The sequence below is a fragment of the Diprion similis genome, chromosome 12, assembly GCF_021155765.1.
Source record: "Diprion similis isolate iyDipSimi1 chromosome 12, iyDipSimi1.1, whole genome shotgun sequence".
NCBI lineage: Eukaryota > Metazoa > Arthropoda > Insecta > Hymenoptera > Diprionidae > Diprion > Diprion similis.
In genome coordinates this window covers 10,659,149-10,677,730 of record NC_060116.1, presented here as the reverse complement: position 1 = coordinate 10,677,730, position 18,582 = coordinate 10,659,149, and the positions used below count along the sequence as shown (strand labels likewise).

Sequence of the window (18,582 nt, the reverse complement as noted above, 5' to 3'; positions counted from 1 at the left end):
AAATCATAATCACGGTAATTAATTAATAGGTAGGAGGTAGGATAGCCTAAATTTAAACTTGGCATTTATAATCGTCCGAATAACTTTACAAATCGTTTTTAATATCGCTGCCCGCACAACGAAACGTCTATATATCTAAATTTACATGGCTGTAGGTGATTACGTATCACACAGCGATCGATAAAAAATATTGATTCCTTGGTATTGGTTATAGAAAATCAAAATTTTTATGTTTCCCCATCGCTTGAACGGCACCAACTATACCACTCTTTGAAATTTGTACATAAGATTTCATATACTACATATTGTATTATTATATGATACAGATAATATATATATACGTTAGACTGTATCAAAAAAATTGACTATTTTTTTTTTTAATGGTATACTGAAAATATTGTTCAAAATGACGAAAAAGAAATACCATAAAAATTTCAGATTTTAATATTGATATTTATTAGAGGTGCCTCATTGCGATTTTCTACTTTCCATAAGAATAACATGGCAAAAATGGTTCTTGCTCCTTGCGATTTTTATAACTAGATAACGACGCGTCGTACAGAAAATTCATAAACATGGTTTTGTAGGAAATTGAACGTTCTACAAAAAAGGTCTCTTGTCATTTTACGATAAGTCTACTCCTTCAAAAGTTATTTGAGGTCCTTTGCTGATGTTTGCTAAATATCAATATTAAAATCTGAAATTTTTATGGTATTTCTTTTTCGTCATCTTGAACAATATTTTCAGTATATCATTAAAAAAAAAAATAGTTAATTTTTTTGATACAGTCTAATATACGTGCTATTCATTCAGATGGTTCTTTTCATTATGATCATAATTATAATTATTATTTATTCGATTAGATCAATATTCCATAAAATGGCACATTTACTTCAGTTAAAATATGAAACTCTATGTCAGATTCGAATACTTTATGTTAAAAGATACGAATAATATTCACTACATATTATTGTCATTCGAATAATGCGTCATGTAAGGTAATCTTTTTTCTTTGACACCTACAATCGTTTGTCTGCTACGTGTATGTGTGTGTAATCCTAATCCTACCCAGGAAAGCTGAGGAGGCTCCACACAGCTTTCGGATAAAAAAATGCGTCTACGCAAAAACTGAGTTCACGATACGTACTATACATGAATTTTAGATGATAAAAGAAAGCGTTCTTTACATATTGAAGATTATATCCAGAATCAATATTAATCTCTATTATGTCCAGGATTACATATTTCCAGATTAAAATGATCTGTTATTGAAATGAAATGTCTTTCTAAAAAATATTAGCTTGTTACGCGGTCATAATGTTTTCCGACATGGAATGTAAACTCAGTTTTTTCAAACAAGTAAAGTTCCCGCCGTTGAGCGTATTGTTTATTAAAATGTGATATTTCTGATGTTCCGCTATAATACAGGCTGCCAGAAACCCCGATATTAAATAGTCGCTGGATCGAACAAACTTTGTACAGTATATCCAAGGTTCGGCAATTTTACAGTGTTCAAGTTACCGCGAGCCGTTTGAACCGCGTGAATAGTCACGACGTGACGTCTCATGTAATTACCGACGATAGGACGCGCGATATTCGCTGAATTTCACGATCCTACACGCGAGCAATAATTCGACGGTGGTATCGATCCCCCTGGATCTAGTGAATCAGGCGGATTATCAGGGCGATGGCGATTACCGTTATGGTCAGGGTTTCGAACCGACAAGTGCGTGGCGACGCGGAAGCCTCGTTAAACAACGCCACCTCCGTCGGCGGCGAGTGCGCAGGCGCAGGTGCCGGGGCCTGAGGGGGACCAATGGGGGGCCTTGGGACCCCTCGGGCATCGTCGCCGCGGCCGGACTTCGACGAGACAACCGTCGGTTGCGTTTCCCCGTCTCTTCCGAAGTCCATCGAGGACTCGTCCAGGTCCTCTTCGGCCGACAATCTGGGTCGCATCTTCTTGTTCAATTTCGACGTTGCCGATTTTTTCCGGGACTTGTTACTCTGCTCGGAATCTCGGATCGACGGGAGCGTCGTCTTCGTCAGAATGTGCAGCTCTGAAAGGGTTTATGGTTACTGGGAAGCTGGAATAACAACTTTGAATAGATATTGGAATTTCGAATTTATACTGGTTTGGAATAGGGCTTCCGGGATGTGGGTTACAGGCTGTGATTATCCCCAAACAACAACCGGAAATGCCTTTTACTCCCAAAGTCATTCAGACTATTTTCTGCATCGTCATGTACCTAATTCTTATCACGACAAACTTAAATCTGATCGCCGTGTGCTTCTTGTTTGATGAATCGAGGATTGTGAAATTTCAGTTTCCAATGAACCTAACCGACTTGATAGATCTTCCGAAAATTTTCTACGGACTGATAATTTTAACAGACGTAACACCCTACGAGGGTTGAGTTTTCTCTTCAATATCCTCGAGGGCAACGTCCGTATACCATCTCGACGTCGAATTATTTCTGGGTAATAAATATAGTTGAATATAACAGGAAGTGACATATTTCTCTGATTGTAAGCAAGTGGCAGCGAGAAATTCTCAGAGGGAGTGCCACGTGCGGTAACGTAAATTGTAATAAATGATCGAGTCGAAAACCTTGTAGCCGCACAGCGCCGTCAGCCTTGCCAAAGGCGTTTTCCGAGGAACACACGTAGCTTCCAAAATCCGATTTCTCGAGCCTTCGAATGGTCATGTTGAGCTGGTAGGAGAAATCGCTGATCGCCACCTCCGACAGGAGGTACTTGCCACTCTGGAGGATTTTTTCACCTAAAAAGATAAATCCATGCGATTTATTATTGGAGTGACGTTGGAGGGAAGTTTGATCAATTAATATAGGTATGTAGCAGCTTCTATAAGGGATGTAAATTGACGGAGACTTCCGGTGCTAGCTCCGGAACGCTCTCGGCTAACAATGAGTAAACACTGTTTCAGTTTCCGGTTTACATGCTACATAGGTAGGTGAAATAACGTCTGTTGATCGGAAATTGCATTTGATGGTTCGAAGAAAAATAGTTTCCTAGTTCCTTGCAGTTCGGTTATTGGTTATTGGAGGAACGATCGTTTGCGAACGAGTTATGCCTCCCGGGACCCACGAAAGCGTTTCAGCTAGTAATGCAGAAACAACTTTTCTCAGCGGGTGGTGGAAAATACAATGAAAGTTGTTTGTTTTTTTTTCTTTCTTTCTATTTTCTTACAATGCAGCAATGAAATTCCACTCGATCTAGCGCTTGCCTAGCGGAAATAGAGATTAATATTACACTCCTCGAAGTTTAATCCTGTATCGTAGGTACACACCTGAAGCATTTCGTTATAAAAAGCAGAGAAAAATGATCATACCCGTATCCTTGTACCAGAAATTCATGGCTTTCGGAGAAGCTTCGACGTAGCATTGAATGACGACGTCGCTGTTTGCCGGAGCGGCTACAAGCTGACTAGCGACTTTGATCAGCGGTCGGACTAGAAAAATAGGCAAAAAAGAGTTGAGGTCTCGCTTTGAGGGTCGAATTAATCGAAATGACGTACTTACAGTGCACGCGTACCGAATATCGTTTGCTGATCGTAGGCGGAACACCGTTCGAAGCGATGCAGAGGTACGAGCCCATCTCCTGGCGCAATATACCGACTAGATGCAGTTCTTCACCCTCGTAGATTTTCACCGCTGGAACAGAAGCCCCTATTCGTTAAGTTCTGCTCACAATCAGAGGAAATGTCCTTCCTTCAGGACAGGTATATTTTAGGAAGGATAACGAGAAAGAGCTGATTTTTACCTGCGACTCTTACTTTCATATACGCTGTTGACTGACGACGAGTTTACTGCCCACAAAGGGAAACGGGGGCTATAAATACGCAAGTACGATAAAGAGATCTTCTCCGGTGATACCGTCGAATCGTTTATAGGACGGTTTTGCGTGCCGATCGGTGAAGGAGGGTATTTATGATGCAGGAGGTCGACGTGTGAATCGATTTTTTATGTACGCGTGACACAGCTGAGTTAGGAAATGTTCAATCTTACCGAGATGATAACGGTATTCCGATGCACGTTTCACCGACTTCGCGGTTCAATTTATTAAATAGGTTTCTCCGGGCGTCGACACCCTTCAAAAATCAGATGATGCATCTCCGGGGTGTACATAATAACGTGTGCAGCACTTCTATCCCTTCGTAAAATATTAGAACATACATATATGTACCATATATATATATTGTATGTGTATATAGTATATTATATTAATATATATATATTCACCCCCGTGATTCGAAGAGTACACAATGAATATTGCATACCGTATATGAAAACACGGAAGAGCGAAGGTGAAGGAAAAGAGAAAGAAGGATAGATATAGCTGGATCTGGAGAGGCGTGAGCCGTATGTAAAGTAAACATCGATCACTCATAGTCAAAAAGGCTGGCTGCTCTCTCCGAAAGATTGCTCCAGCTTATAGTATAACCCGCATTAAGGAGAGTGTCAAAGTTCGTTGTCCCTCTTCGAAAAATCCTAAACAGCGCGTTACCAGATGGAAACTAAAGGGTGGTAAGGGTTCAGTTATTCCGCGGGTTAGAACCATTGCTTTAGACGTGTGCAAAAACTTACCTACAATAAATTTCCATGAAAGAATATAAATTTTAAACAAACGGATAACAGCAAGAAAAAGAACTCCTGCGTTCACTCTACTCATTTTTTTTAAATCTCTACACCTCCAATTTACTCTTTTCAAGAACCAGTGGATGAAAGCTGCGCGCTAATTGTAGGACGCCCTCGTCGAAAAAGGGCCTCTCGTCCCTCGGAATCGGACGGTCTTCCGGCTCTAGACCCTCGCTAATTAGTAATCAGGACTCGAGTCGATTAAAACAAAATGTCGCTCTTACCCCGCTTGATGCCGTGCTCGTTTCGCAATACGATGTTGCGACCGTCCTCTCGACGCCAGGTGACATTCGGTGTCGGAGTTCCGGTAGCTTCGCACCTGAGTCGCACGCTGCCTCCCTCCTCGGTGGTTAGGCTGTCCATCGAATCGTCGAGGTCCATTATATCCGGTGGAATCACGACCTCCATGTACCCCATCTATTTTCAAATTCCTTCTCAGTATATGTGGACACATTATGCTGCACAGCCAGTTCCACCTTCGCTTTTATTTCGTCCTCGCATCACGCGTGCGTGCAGGGTGTTATTTGAACATAGAAGGGTGCAAAATCTGCGGTATGCAACCCAGCTGCTTCTCTATCCTTCGAATGTTGTACGAGGGACGTTAAGTCACGTTAATATCGAGATTTTGCTCGGCTCGATGCGGTGGTTTTGAAACTGCAGAATGGACCCTGGATGACCATTGCTCAGTTGACGAAAAAATAAGAACCAAATTTCGCGTGGTTGGATATTTTGAAAAGAGCTTTACTCTGCTGTTTCGGCCGAAATTTAAACGAAGCTACTAATATTTCGAATAATAATTGTCAAGTTTTTCTTTAGGTACTCTTGAAAAGTTTGTAGCATTGAAAAAGTGGATTTCCCACGTTTTTTGCTACCAGGATATTTTATCCCAGCATCTCTCATAACGTTCAACGCAAAGGCTTGAAATTAATGAATTAAAAAACCGTTTACCGAGTTAAAGGAAGCCTGAAAAATAACACGTGTCGTAGGTTTTTTGGACACGTTTGTTTTACTGTTTACTGGAAGACCGAAACACGTATTAAAAAAAAAAACTAAGTATGACGAGGATATAGCGCAATAAGAAACTATCACGAACGTCGCGAAATTCGATGAAACTAATTTTACGACACCGATTTTCGTCTTAATCACGATGAACGTCACTCGCGTTATACGCTCGACTGAACACCGATGTGTTTCTCGATAATTCGCGGTTACAGCACAGATGTAGGTTGGATTTAATCAAACACGTACGTCTCGTTCCCCGCAATGTATTACCCCAACTTACCTGGCTGCGCATCGGGTCGGTATTGACCTGACACATGTAAGTTCCAGAGTCGTTTCGTTGGACATTATCCACGTGGAGTTTCCACGTGTTGTGGCCATTGTGGGTGACCGAGATCCGTGGATTATGGGCCACCATGTGCGTGTGAATTGCCAGAATCGCCCTCGAGTCTGACTTTATCCAGGCAACCTGGAAGTATTTAATCAGCCCTTAATAAGGAATGTTTACCTTGGTATTTAACTATATACACCCTGAACGACGGACTCTTTCCGAAGGTTTGACGTATCAATAAAGTTTTCGAGAACCTATCTCGTCAGAGCTGTTTGCGAATCCTTTGAAGCGCAATTAGTACTTTCGCGTCTTGTATTTGCGTGAAATTCATGTGAAATCGGAAGTTATAAATTCTTTCCGCAATACTGCGTATTGTGAAAAATCCGCAAATTTCTCCCTTCGAGGGGCCGATGCTTCCGTAGTAGAGTCGTAAAATGTGAGGTGTAGTTTTTCTGGGATTTCTAGTTCAACGTCTACGTCTAGTCTGCACGTTTCTACTTTATAAAAGACCCGAGTGAGACTCGATTTCACAAATCGTATCACCAAACCGTTTACTGCTCTTTCCTTCATTGGACCGCCATCAATGTTGTAAGGTTGTGACGGTGTACCATCTTCAAGATAAATGCTGAGACGGATAGCAGAAGAAGAAAGAGAGAAAGAGAGTGACTCAAAATATAATGAATAAAATAAAATCGTGAAAAAAATGAAAATTTTCTTAACAAATAAATCACGCACATAAACTATTTATAGTCACTCTCCTTTCCATATACCTATAATATCGTCGAACTGCTCTAATCTCGTATAAGTACATAATTTCACTATCATCGTTTAAATATTATATTCTTATTTCTTCGTTAAACTATATTTTATGATTTGTTTTGAATTGAATTATACTTTTATTTTACATATCCGAATCTTAATTTCCTGCATACGGAACTCGGAATTACTCACAAGATGATTTGTGTGAATTTGTTGAATATAAATTGTATTCCCGCGTGTTATTATACAACGTTTTTAACGTTGGAATATGTTTTAAAAAAATTCCAAAGAGTCTTTCCCCAACTTTGTTAATTGTGCGTAAAATAATAATGATAATGGAAGACTGCAGCCAGCTATTAAAGCCACTATTACTTCCTGGTGTTTATGTGCAGGTTGAAAAATTGAATGTTTAGGGCAGGTGGCAGGCCGTAGAGGCGTTTATCGGAAATCAAGCAGCAGACAATGGAAGCGACGAGAGAGTGCTTGAACGAGCGAGTGAATCGGCGAACTACGTTGGTACCTGCCGCGTTGGATACGAACAGGCGTGCAGGATCAAGCGGTCGAACTTCCATCCCTTGATCCGCGAAAAATCCACCCTTGCCTCCGTGCCGTGCCGCACTGCACAACGAAGTTGGCGAGGCTGACGCCGCGATCTGTCATATTTCAGGCAGAGCTCTATTCAGAGCGCGAAAAGCTTTTAAATTTCGAACAAAAGCGCGCACGTTATCCGAGGCAATACAATTTAAGGTGTACTGCATAAATAACGTTGATGGAGCAGCGTCGCGAGGTGTCGTAAGGACCGAGGGAAAACGTCACTCATAGCTCAGCTGAGTAAAAAAATATTGCGATTGTTTAAGGCCATCGTCAATTACCTATTTCGCAGTTACTTACTTACTTACACAGGTGAAGTTTCTGTTCGTTGTATGTGTTGGCGAATTGAACGATTTACCAAATTATTCTGGAAATATGTAACAGCTTAACATGCACTTGGCCTGTTTCTTTTTTATTGTTACACATAATTTTTCAAATCGAAGTCCTGGTAAGTTCTTTGGACTTTATTTCCAAAGGCAAACGATACGTGGAGAGTGTTTCAAACGGTGTGAAATTGGCACGGAACTATATGATCTAGATTCGCGGGTGAAATTGTAAAAACCTCGTGATATATTTTGACTGAAAATACATTACATCTCAACGATAAATAAAAATACAACAAAGTGTTCGCGTTTCCATATATTCGAGCTATGCGTATACGCTTTTCGGTGCGCTTCACTCAACAGAAAAGAGGGCCAAGGGGGTATATGGACGGGGATGAGTGCGAGGAAAAGGGAGGAAACAAGCTACTGCGGAAGTACGGTGGTATTCAGAGTTCTCATTTAGTTACCGGTTGGAAAAAAGGCGAAAAGGATGCGAGGAAAAATTCGGAGAGTATTTTTTTTTCACCGGAAAAGAACCCAACAATAAAACAAAAATAATATTGCATGCGAAAGAAAAACATTTCACCGAACTGTTTTCTCATTCCTTTTACTTGCAGCAGGTACCTACACGCCAAAGCCTGCGAATTACTCATACATGTCGCTATGATTCTACGAGTATCGATGGTCATACAGAGAAAAACACTTGACATTATTTCGTACGAGAGACGAACCGCAGCCAAAAAGCATCGCTGCTATCGAGAAAGGAACGTTATCGACACATCCTGTTCCCTCCTTGAGCGCAGCACGAACTGCCGTAAAGTACCGTGATCCATAAATTCAGTTAGGTAGAGTAAATTCTTTCGTCCTTTAATATTGGTTGGTAACGTAAACTGGCATGTGGTTCTGAATTTTTAGTACCTCTTTATATCCGCTAGTTAGAAAAACTTTGGGGAATTATAGGACCTTTAATTGTTAATTGAATCTACGATTATCACTTAGGTATAAACTACAGGCATCGCCTAGATTTGACAAGTCGGAAGAATACAGATCCGGTTACGCGACATCAAATATTTTTCAGTAATATTATATTTCTCAGCAGGCAAAGACGACAACTGCAGTCACCCCTTCTAATAAATGATCCATATATGTAAAGCTAGAAGTTGATTTCGGAAGGAAGAAAAGTTTAATAAAATAGTTTATGACACGGTTAATTTTGGGACGATTTCTGACAGGTAACTAAATTTGTCTATAATCAAAACTAAAATATACTTTTGTTAAAAGAATATGTGAACCACATATAAAGTCTTTTACTACTATACGACTGCATTTTCTTGTCTTTAGCGTTGAAAGAACGTGGTAAATTGTTAATTTGTTTTCAACTTTTATTAATTTCCGGTACAAGCGGTAATTCCCGGCAAACTATATCGTTTGTGCAAAAGCCATACAATCGGCCAGATTTAGAGTGGAACTTTGAAATTTGAGAGCGCCGTTTTCGTTCGTTCGGCTCCACCAACACCAGGAATGAAAGAGGCCGAGCGTATCCGCGTATCCCCCGCGGCTTATCGAAGTGTCTTCGAATTTTCGGTGGAGGGTACGAGCCACTGAACAGAGAAAGGATAGAACTGGAGGCACGACTGACTACGGGTTGGCGAATTCGGGCCCGGATGGTCGGGCTGGCTGAAGATTGTAAGCCGCTGTAACAAGGGATTCCAAATCAGAACCCTGCGCCCCTCACTCTGCGTCGCAACCCCCCGCAGCATCGGATTCGGAGTCTCCACACACCCCGCAAGCTCTCGGAATGTGTATATACGTATATACATATACCTGTCGTACATAAGTACATATATAACAGTTGTAATATACAGGATTTCTCAAGGAATTGCCTCCTTCGAGAGACTGTACAAGTGCCGAATTTGGATTCGCTCGTAAAACCACGCCTGCTTAGGCAAACCGATTTCCAGGAGCGCGCGCGTTATAGTTTCTGTATTTTAGGGTCGCAGCGCGCTAGGCGTCTAAGCTTTCAAAGTTATGAGAGACGTAAGACGTAAGACGTCGTAAAGAGGTCCTTCTAATTATTATACGCATAGAGTGTGGAAAAGTGTGTACGAGATCGTTGATTTTTCAATTATTTTTGGAAGCAGTCTCAGCGCAGAAACTCGATTACGAGTTTTATGTTTTGTTTTTTCACAAATACATGATAATTCAAAAAGAAAATACCATCAACTAAGTATTGTAGAATAACTCGTATAGATCATATATCTACTTAAGAATGAGTTTTTTGTTTTTTTGTAATAATAACTCAAGCTTCGTCGTAGTTTGACGTATGGAAATAATTTCCAATTTCACAATTTATGATTAACAATAATTCAGTTAAATCTAAAGGCTGGTTTAAACTGATTTTAACCTTGGATCAGAACACCTGCAAAGAATCTTAAAAAATTCGTGATCGTCAAAAATTGATTTTGTGTCACATCGAACGGCTAAGTGATTAACTTCACACAAAGAGAAAGAAACAAAACCAATCAATCAATCAACGAAATGTACTAACCCGCAAATTTCCTCGCACCAATCGCACAAAAAAAGTAAAAACATTAGGATTATCAGAGATCTGGTTCCGGCTCTTCGGCGTGTTTCAATACATATTTTTATCAATATGGCGGGTCGCGGAGGCAACGGGTGACGTGCATCCTGGATCTCGGAAAGATCTGAGTCGGGAAAAATCCGAATCCTGGGGTCTGGGAGGTACGTAGGTATACATCAGGATACAGATATACGTAGGAGGTCGTTCCAAGTCGTCCATGCCCTGCGGGGGCCGAAGGGTATATCAGCTGGAGACTTTCACGGTCCTCGCTATTTTCCCGGGTTTTCGCCTCCGCGCTCTAAGAGGTCTGCCCACTTCGTTTCAGCTCTCACCACTTTTCTACCACTTCGTATCCACTTCAGCCGATCCGCGGCACAGGAAGACGGGGGGTCATAGGGGGGGAATCCATCCCGACCCGCTTGATCCCTCCCGTTTGGGACTTGCCTGGCCTAATCCCGTTTCGCATTATCGCACCTGTTCGCGTATAATCATTGTTTTGTTGTGGTTATTATTTTTTTTTTTTTGTTATTATTATTATTATTATCCCATAATTTTTTTCCTTTCACAACACCTCTGAATCCTGTTTCCTGCTTCGGCCCTCGTACCTCATCTTCCTCCTCCCATTTTCCTCGTGTGCCTTTTGACTGCTGATGCGGTTCGAAACGTCGAAAATCGTAGAAATTTATTATTTTCCGAACTCCGGTTTGCTCTTACGAGCCGGAAAGTCCGCGTGCGTGGCATGTGGAATTTCTTCGAGACCACGTCCCGCGGTTGAAAGTGACGCGAGGCCATTGTTGATTTCCTGGTGAATTATACATATACGAGGTCCAAATTACGCCGAGCGATCGGTTCCTTCTGCGGAGGGGGCAAAAGTTCTTCAGAAAACCACTTCTCAAAGACTTTATCCGATTTTTAAAGATCCGGCACATTTCGACGCGACGTTCGCAGATTTATCTAAAATATTATACGAATACCTATGCGGAAAAGAAAGATACAGTCAAGGTGTCTCTCGGGCTCCTCACTTACACCTTATTCTTCCCTCGCGAATAAGCAAGGAACCGGAGGATCCCGCGAGCCGTCTTAGCATCAGATCATCCCGGAACCACTCTCCCAGCTATTCTCCGCAGAACACGCGGCAACGAGGGATGAAAACCTCGGGGAACCGTTTCGAGCCAATATTTGTCTTCTGTCTGTTCTCGCCGAATCCTTTCCCATACGAACATATCTCGGCGGTTCTCTCTTGCCGCAGGTGCACCGCACCTTAGGTAGTCAAGTATACCCATCTCCTCGTCATATTTGGGGACCCTCCGAGCTAGGAACTGGATGAGGAGAATCCCGCGCTTAAATTCGGCGAGAATCCAATACCACCGTTTTCTACCGTCGGGATATCGGGATGGGATTTGTTCCCGAAAAAATGTACTCACAAGACGTCTCGGAGGCGAGATTTCGTTTGCCAACTGTCCGCCAATGAGTCCCAATCACCTAGCGAATCCGAAGGCGTGAAGCGTAGGTGTAGGTACATATAACGTCGCGTTGTAACGAGTCCTATTCAAGGGCTGTATTCAGGCCAATTTAGGGGTTGATTCTCCTTGGCGAAACCAGCGGTATCATCCATTACCAGTTCTGAAATTCGATTTATATCCGTTCCTTCTTACTCTCACGTATACATATATTCCTTCCTACACTATGGACCGATTCTAGACCACGTACGTACTTTTCCTTCACTTCCCTCTTCATCCCTCTACCATCTTATACCGAGTATTTTTCCTCCCTCAATGGAAGTGTTCGCCGAGTCAAACACGCAATCAAACCTGCAGGACTTTTCCTGCGAAAGTAAGTTACCCGTCTATTCGACGATTCCTTCTCCCATCATTCCATCCCCTAAGAGCTACCCTTGATATTGGTCATACCACCCATAAACTATGAGAAATTCTTCAAAAATTTTCACTTCGTACTGCACTTTGCACAATTTCTATCAGGCGAAATCGTAGCTATTCGCACGTGTCGAATTGATTTAATACAGCTAAACGATTCGTATTCGTAGCACGATTTCTCGGTGCGTACATACATCATTTGCAAAATTTTATACTAATATTCTATTGCGAAATAAAATTGTTGTATACACATATCACATCGTACGTAGAGTACAATCGCCATGAATGCGGTACGTATGAGCTAGGCGAGGCGATTATACTACGCGGAAATTGTGCGAAGGCGGGTATCAAATTCACCGTGTCCTTCCGGTTGAGAAGTTCCTCCAGGGGGTTGCGGGAACTGCTCATAAAATTGACTACTTATCCTGAAGAGAGAATGGGTCGTCCTTGAGAAGGGATAATATACGGCAGTGTACGTACACGTACATACAGAGACTCTCAGAAATACAATCGCAGAAGTTTCATCGTCTGCTCTAAGGAGCCAGAATCACGTAACGCTTGTATTGTTTGCAATTGTGCCTCGCGATATAGATGGTTCCAACACAGGTTCAGAATTAGCGGAAATATACACACGTATATGTATATGTATATACGTCCTTCGGGGTGGTTGGGCGTCGCGAGTTATACCTTGCGTATAGGGTGCCGGGCTGCCTATTTCGTGCAGTAAACTTAAACAGTCGATTAAATTTGATTGCGGCAGTTAAGAAATTACTACTGAGCCATACTCCTTATTTCAACTGCGAGTTCATTAGTTGCCGCCACAGCTGACGCCTCAGTGCCCTCCAGGACCTCGGCAAAGTCCTCCTCCTCCTCCTCCTCCTCCTCCTCGTCGTCGTCGTTTCAACTACTCTCGGCGTTCTTAGGGTGAGTCTGGAAACTGTGGAAACCAAGAACGACGAATTGGGGATTTGGAACTGGAAACTTGAAAAGCTACGTCGCGATACAATGTATTTCAGCCCCTGCTACAAGGTGTACCAAATGTTTAAACGCTCCTGGCTAACCCGGGCTATAATCTGGCCCTAATGTAGAACCTGAGGCCGTACTTAGGAGCGCCGAATTGCACCTTGAGATCTACCCTGGCCAATAGGTGGTGGAAGTTCCATAACGTTTCCCCTGCAATTATTTATTTCGTAAACAAAAGTCCCTCGGCCCTGATTACTTTCATGGCGATTTCGTGATTCCAGGATTTATAGCGCCAGTGAAAAATAGATTTATTTGTATCAATGTGGATGGAGGAGGTCGGTAAAAACAAGGACGATACCGGTAAAAAAAGTTTTCCAATTGTCAATTCACATTTATATCCCGTAGTTTCTTGCAGACTGTTTTTCAATGCTTGTACTATAGACATCTACGCGTATTTTTACAGTCTCGTTTCGTATTATCATATAGTCTCGTAGAACAGAACTGCGACGAAAGATATAGTTGGAAATTATTTTCCAACAGTTTGAAAAGTATTTGAAGAATGTGAACTTTTATCGGCGTTTGGGTACAGTGGCTGGTACAGTATAGCTTAACGAGACTCGCAGAACGGTAAGGCGAACTTTTTCATCCCACGGTGTACCAGGGATGGCGAATTTCTCGTTATTTAAAACGCGAAACCGAGGCCTTGTTAGGGTAAATTGTTAATGACCGTGTCACGTGATATTAATGGGTGAATAATTACACCTGCAGCGGTTCAATTATACGCTTTACGTGACATCGTATACCTGCTTTATGCTTTCCTAGAATGTCACCGAGTTCCCGGCAGGAAATTACGAACGTCGCGACGACGGGGCAAGGTGCGCTGAAGAAAGTTTTGAAAACATCTGGCCAGTCGCCACCTGGTGGATCTTACTCCGCGAACATGACGCTCGTCGTCAGGCGAAGGAACGTTCCGTATTTCCATAAAACGGCTCTTTTTTTCGGCCTTGTTTCTTTTTTGTTTTGCGAATCTATTTCAAATCGACGCCTGGCGTCGTCTATAGTCGATAAAAATGCATGACTTTGAGACCCGTCGATGCGATAATCTATAAACATGGACCAGGCGGTACTACATGCATAGAAGTCGGTTAGAGATATGGAAAATCGACGGTGACACGGGGCCGGAATATTATACATATGTTTGTATACATGTATGTATATTTATGTAAGCGGAATACACATTTATTGTTTTCCTTCGATCCCGTCGCGGCTTGACGGCGGTGCAAACTGACGCGAAGAATCCCCGTCGCAGCATTCGAAAGGAGAAACTCACCCGACGGAATTTCATCGGATTCAAAATGCTCCGGGAATTTAGAATCGTGCCCGACGCATCACGTATACTCACTATATATACTATATCTATATGGTGGAGACGGGGTGACTGCCAGTAGCTATCGACGACGATAGTGTGAGAAGGAGGAAAATGGGCTAGCGGATATCCACACGAGGCGATGGAAATCCAAGGGTGGAAAATCCAAGAAATTCCTCGATCTACGGTTGAAAGTGTTTCGAATATACGCCGGAAACCCGCTGGATCGATTATTGCACAGCTTTCGCATACGCTTGCAGAATTATATAACGACATCTGTAAGCGATTGGCGAAGCGTCGCTGGCATCTTCCGTTTTTATTCTATACTCGTCAGGCTAGACTTCCGGGATACGCAAATGCAAGAAGACCAAAGTTTGTTATTTACTGGTTACATAATTCAAAAGACATTGATATTCAATAATCATGATATCTGGCACGAGTTATATGTTAAATTCGACACTTAAGACTTACCTTGTAAGACTGTAGATGATTAACAACGCAGGTGAACGACACGTCCCGGCCTTGCGTCACGGTGTGATTTTCAAGGGGTGCCAAGAATTCCGGCTGGATCTCCGCCATCGGTATCAGTTGACCTGAATGAAATGAGGAGGTTGAAATTGATGCTGAAATTGTACGCTGTGTTATAATTGTAAACTACATTACTGGTCGCAACGTTCAAATATTCGAACACTGTAGTGATCGCTGAATTTCCAATGCATCGTGAAAGCACCCATGTAACGTGCATTCTCTCTTTGACTCTATACATTGACCGTTACGGTGAAATCTTGTCCGCCAAATTGAGTTAGATGAAATAGCTGACCGGATTGCGCCTCGTGCGCTCCCATTAATTCGGTTCATCTGTTGCTCGGTTTCGGTCCCTTTCAAAATACAATCACAATAGATATACCCTATAATTTCGACGCGAGTGAAATCATTTTGGAATAGTTCAATGAGCTTATGATTTCATACGCCAACGAAACGATGAGGATTTCGTCGTGATTTTGAAACCGCGTTTCGCGAACGATGTAGCGTTATGGCGAATCTATGCAACGTTGCTAACTCAGCCGTGTAAACGTGCCCAAAAACTACCGTAGGTTTATAAAAATACAAATACTATACATCCACAGATCGTTTACGGGGTTACAAAAGCATTGTTTCGCCCTTTTATAAGCTTGCCTATAAGCTTGCAGAAAGTCAGCTGACTGATGTTTCAGGAAATGCGAGAATTATGCCGTATCGCGTAGCAGGTACATCCATCTTTTCCTGGTTAGGTATTATATCCATATAATATATAATAGAAGCGAAAATATTTTCTGCTCTGTATTTCTGCAGCGAGGCTATTTATCCGTGAGAAAAATAAGTCGAGGCAGCGGTGAATCGGTGTAGAATGAATCTGAGTCTGGCGGGCCTTTCTTTTTCTCCCTTTCTTCCACAGGCTATCATTTCACTTTTTGCTCATACTCGTTCATACCCGAAATGACATCCGATACGAATCTCGATCGAAGAATGTTTCAGTCTCGCGTTTGACAAGTGTGTTTTTATTCATAAGCAGATTTCTTGCCGCGTAAAGGGGGTGGAGGGGCGGCCGAAATGGCAGACGTATTAACCACCTTGGCTGCGTTCGAGCCTCGTCCGCCCCCAAGAAAATCGACTGAATTCTAAGCAGCCCTTTCACTCGCTGCGCAGCCGATGCTTTCTCGCCTTCACCTGCGACATTTTTTTTTCCTTTTCTTTTCGTTTCTTATCGCGCCAATAACGTTTTTCCGCCTTACGGTTTGACAAATCGAGGAATTGATTCAGCTCGGCGATAGGCGAGCGCGTTATAATACATATACATAATGCCGATAATTCCGGCATCACGCAGTCCCGCATCATCCAGTTGGGGTGGATCTTCCCCCGAGGATATCGGGGGTGCGGAATGAGGAGGAAAGCTCAGTGATACGGAGCCAAGTCAGCTGTGAATGATACATAGGATGGCTGTTTCGCGAATTGCGTGCCATCCGAGCTGCGCACAGAATTTCTACCAGCTTACGTACAACGGCCTACCGATCATTTCCCCCCCCCCCCGAAACCAGCTAACGTCAACGGAAAAGTGTACAGCATTATTAGCCGAAGTACGAAAGCGGGCTTCGTCGGGCTTCGCGAAATTTCAAAGAAAATCACCTTGTGCGCAGGATACTTAGATGTATCAGCAAGGGAAGAGATCCATACGAGGGTGTGCAAATCGTATATATATTCGATGCCGAAAAGTAGTAGGTACGTATCGAAACCTGACGAGAGTTGGATTTTTCCTGAAACGCCATTATTAAGCTGGTACGCTCTTGTGAATGGAACGGCATCTGCGGACGGTGAAGAAAAGTGAGGGTGGAACCGTAGATACGGAAGTCTGACGTAATTTCCGCCCGGGGCGGTGAGTGGGTGACGTCGAGGCTTGTGTCCGAAAGCTAATGAATTTTGGAAACGATTTAACGACGGACCGCATATTTTTCTTACTTGTATTATATCTATAACGAAACACGAAAAATCGCTACAAAAAAGTTTTAGATTTTTGCTTCAGCTCTATTTACCTTTTCTTTCTTACGTCACGACGGGCTTAAAACTTTGCGCTATAAAATCAAATTTTATTTCAAGCGTGAAAATTTTAGAGCTTAGCTTCAAGGGTGAGACCGCCATAGCGTTATCTTTGAGAAACTCGGAGCAGCGTTTGCAACTCAACCCCTTAAGCCTACTCGAGGTTGAGCTTGAATATGCGTATAAAATGTACATTTCTCTTTCTCTCCTCTCCTCTCTATCTCTCTTTGTGGGTATCAGAAGCGTCGGAAGAAAGGGGTTGCCGCGATATCGCTGTTTCCGAGTGGCTGTCGGTGCCCCGTTTATTCCAAAAAGCAAGTCCCCGCCGGCATCCATTTGCTTAGAAATTGATACGGTCCAGCCGAATCACTTTCCGAAGGATCAGCGCGTAAGCGTGTAAGCTCTCGTACAATTTCGAGCCTGTGTGCGTAGGCTCTGATCCATAGACGCCGACGAGCACTTGTAGTACTCGCTTAGGTACCCCAACGATATCTCGGGAATAAGGAAGGCGGCCTCTGGAGAAGAGGGAGAGTTTCGGGCACTCTCTGAATTGGCATTCAATACTCTCTCCCGCTGGCAGCCAACCGTCAACTCTCGGCCGTCACGGTTCGTTTTCCAGCAGTAACCGAGTGCTGGCACACTCAACGTCCCGTAGTACCAAAATCTCCACTTATACACTCGAGACTGCTCCTCGATGGGGGTCGAGCAACCCTAGCCGACTGCTTTAGGAGTCTCTTAGCGACGACGACGACGGGAGCTGCGTCGTTGCCCAGCATAACCATGGTCTAATCGATCTTGACTCCTGAAAAGATTCGGATTTCCGGACACGTTTTCAGCTCTAGGTACTCGTTCCTTGTACGACTCGCCTCTCACCTGCCACCCTTCCGGCTATTCGACGCTTCAAACGGCGACTTCTCGCCTGCAGTTACGCATTCCATTTCGCTTATATTAAAACGGGTGTGACGACCAACCGTCGAGGACAAACGGGGTGAGCACCCCCAGGAGGAATTGAAATATTTTTCGTCTCCATCGTGAGGCAGGACAGAATGTACTGCATATATATACACATACATGTATGTATATATTTATGTTCAGGACGAGAGAAAACCCTTACTTCCTTCCTTCCTCTCTCTAGCCGGGTGAACTGAACTTTTATCTTTTGATGACAACCAGCAGCACTGCAGAGCAGCAGCAGCGGTATGGTAAATAAATGGTCCTTGGTAGAGATAAAGTGACTATCTCTCGCGCATTTAGGGAACCTCTCGAGTACTTACGGGGTAAGCGGTTGTTGCCCTCGAGGTAGTGGCGGGTCCGGTAGCTAGTGAATATAATTCGGTAGCTAGAACCACGTTCCTGCCGTTCATTTCACGATGCACAAGGGCAAAGTTTGCAGCCGGAGTACGACCTTCGATTTCCGAAGAGATTTCAGTCCCGAACAAGCCTCACGTTCGGCATACTTGCACATTGGGAGTAAGTCGGAACCTTTGGTATACATATATATAATATACATAGGCATATATAAACTGAGCTCAAAGTGTCAACCAAGTTCAGCAATATTCGAGGACCTTC

General features: G+C 43.0%; 1 protein-coding gene across 1 annotated transcript in view; it reads right to left on the bottom strand.

Annotated features, from left to right (window-relative positions):
• Positions 1-1,274: 1,274 nt before the first annotated feature.
• The window catches only part of LOC124413646 (lachesin-like), a gene marked incomplete at its 5' end in the record, with an annotated part of 57,453 nt that continues 40,145 nt past the window's right edge, over positions 1,275-18,582 (bottom strand). The window contains 7 exons of the mRNA XM_046894367.1: positions 1,275-2,057; positions 2,609-2,779; positions 3,350-3,469; positions 3,540-3,671; positions 4,880-5,072; positions 5,938-6,123; positions 14,914-15,035. Of these exons, the coding sequence (XP_046750323.1) occupies positions 1,660-2,057; positions 2,609-2,779; positions 3,350-3,469; positions 3,540-3,671; positions 4,880-5,072; positions 5,938-6,123; positions 14,914-15,035 (1,322 nt within the window). The remainder of the gene's footprint in view (positions 2,058-2,608; positions 2,780-3,349; positions 3,470-3,539; positions 3,672-4,879; positions 5,073-5,937; positions 6,124-14,913; positions 15,036-18,582) is intronic.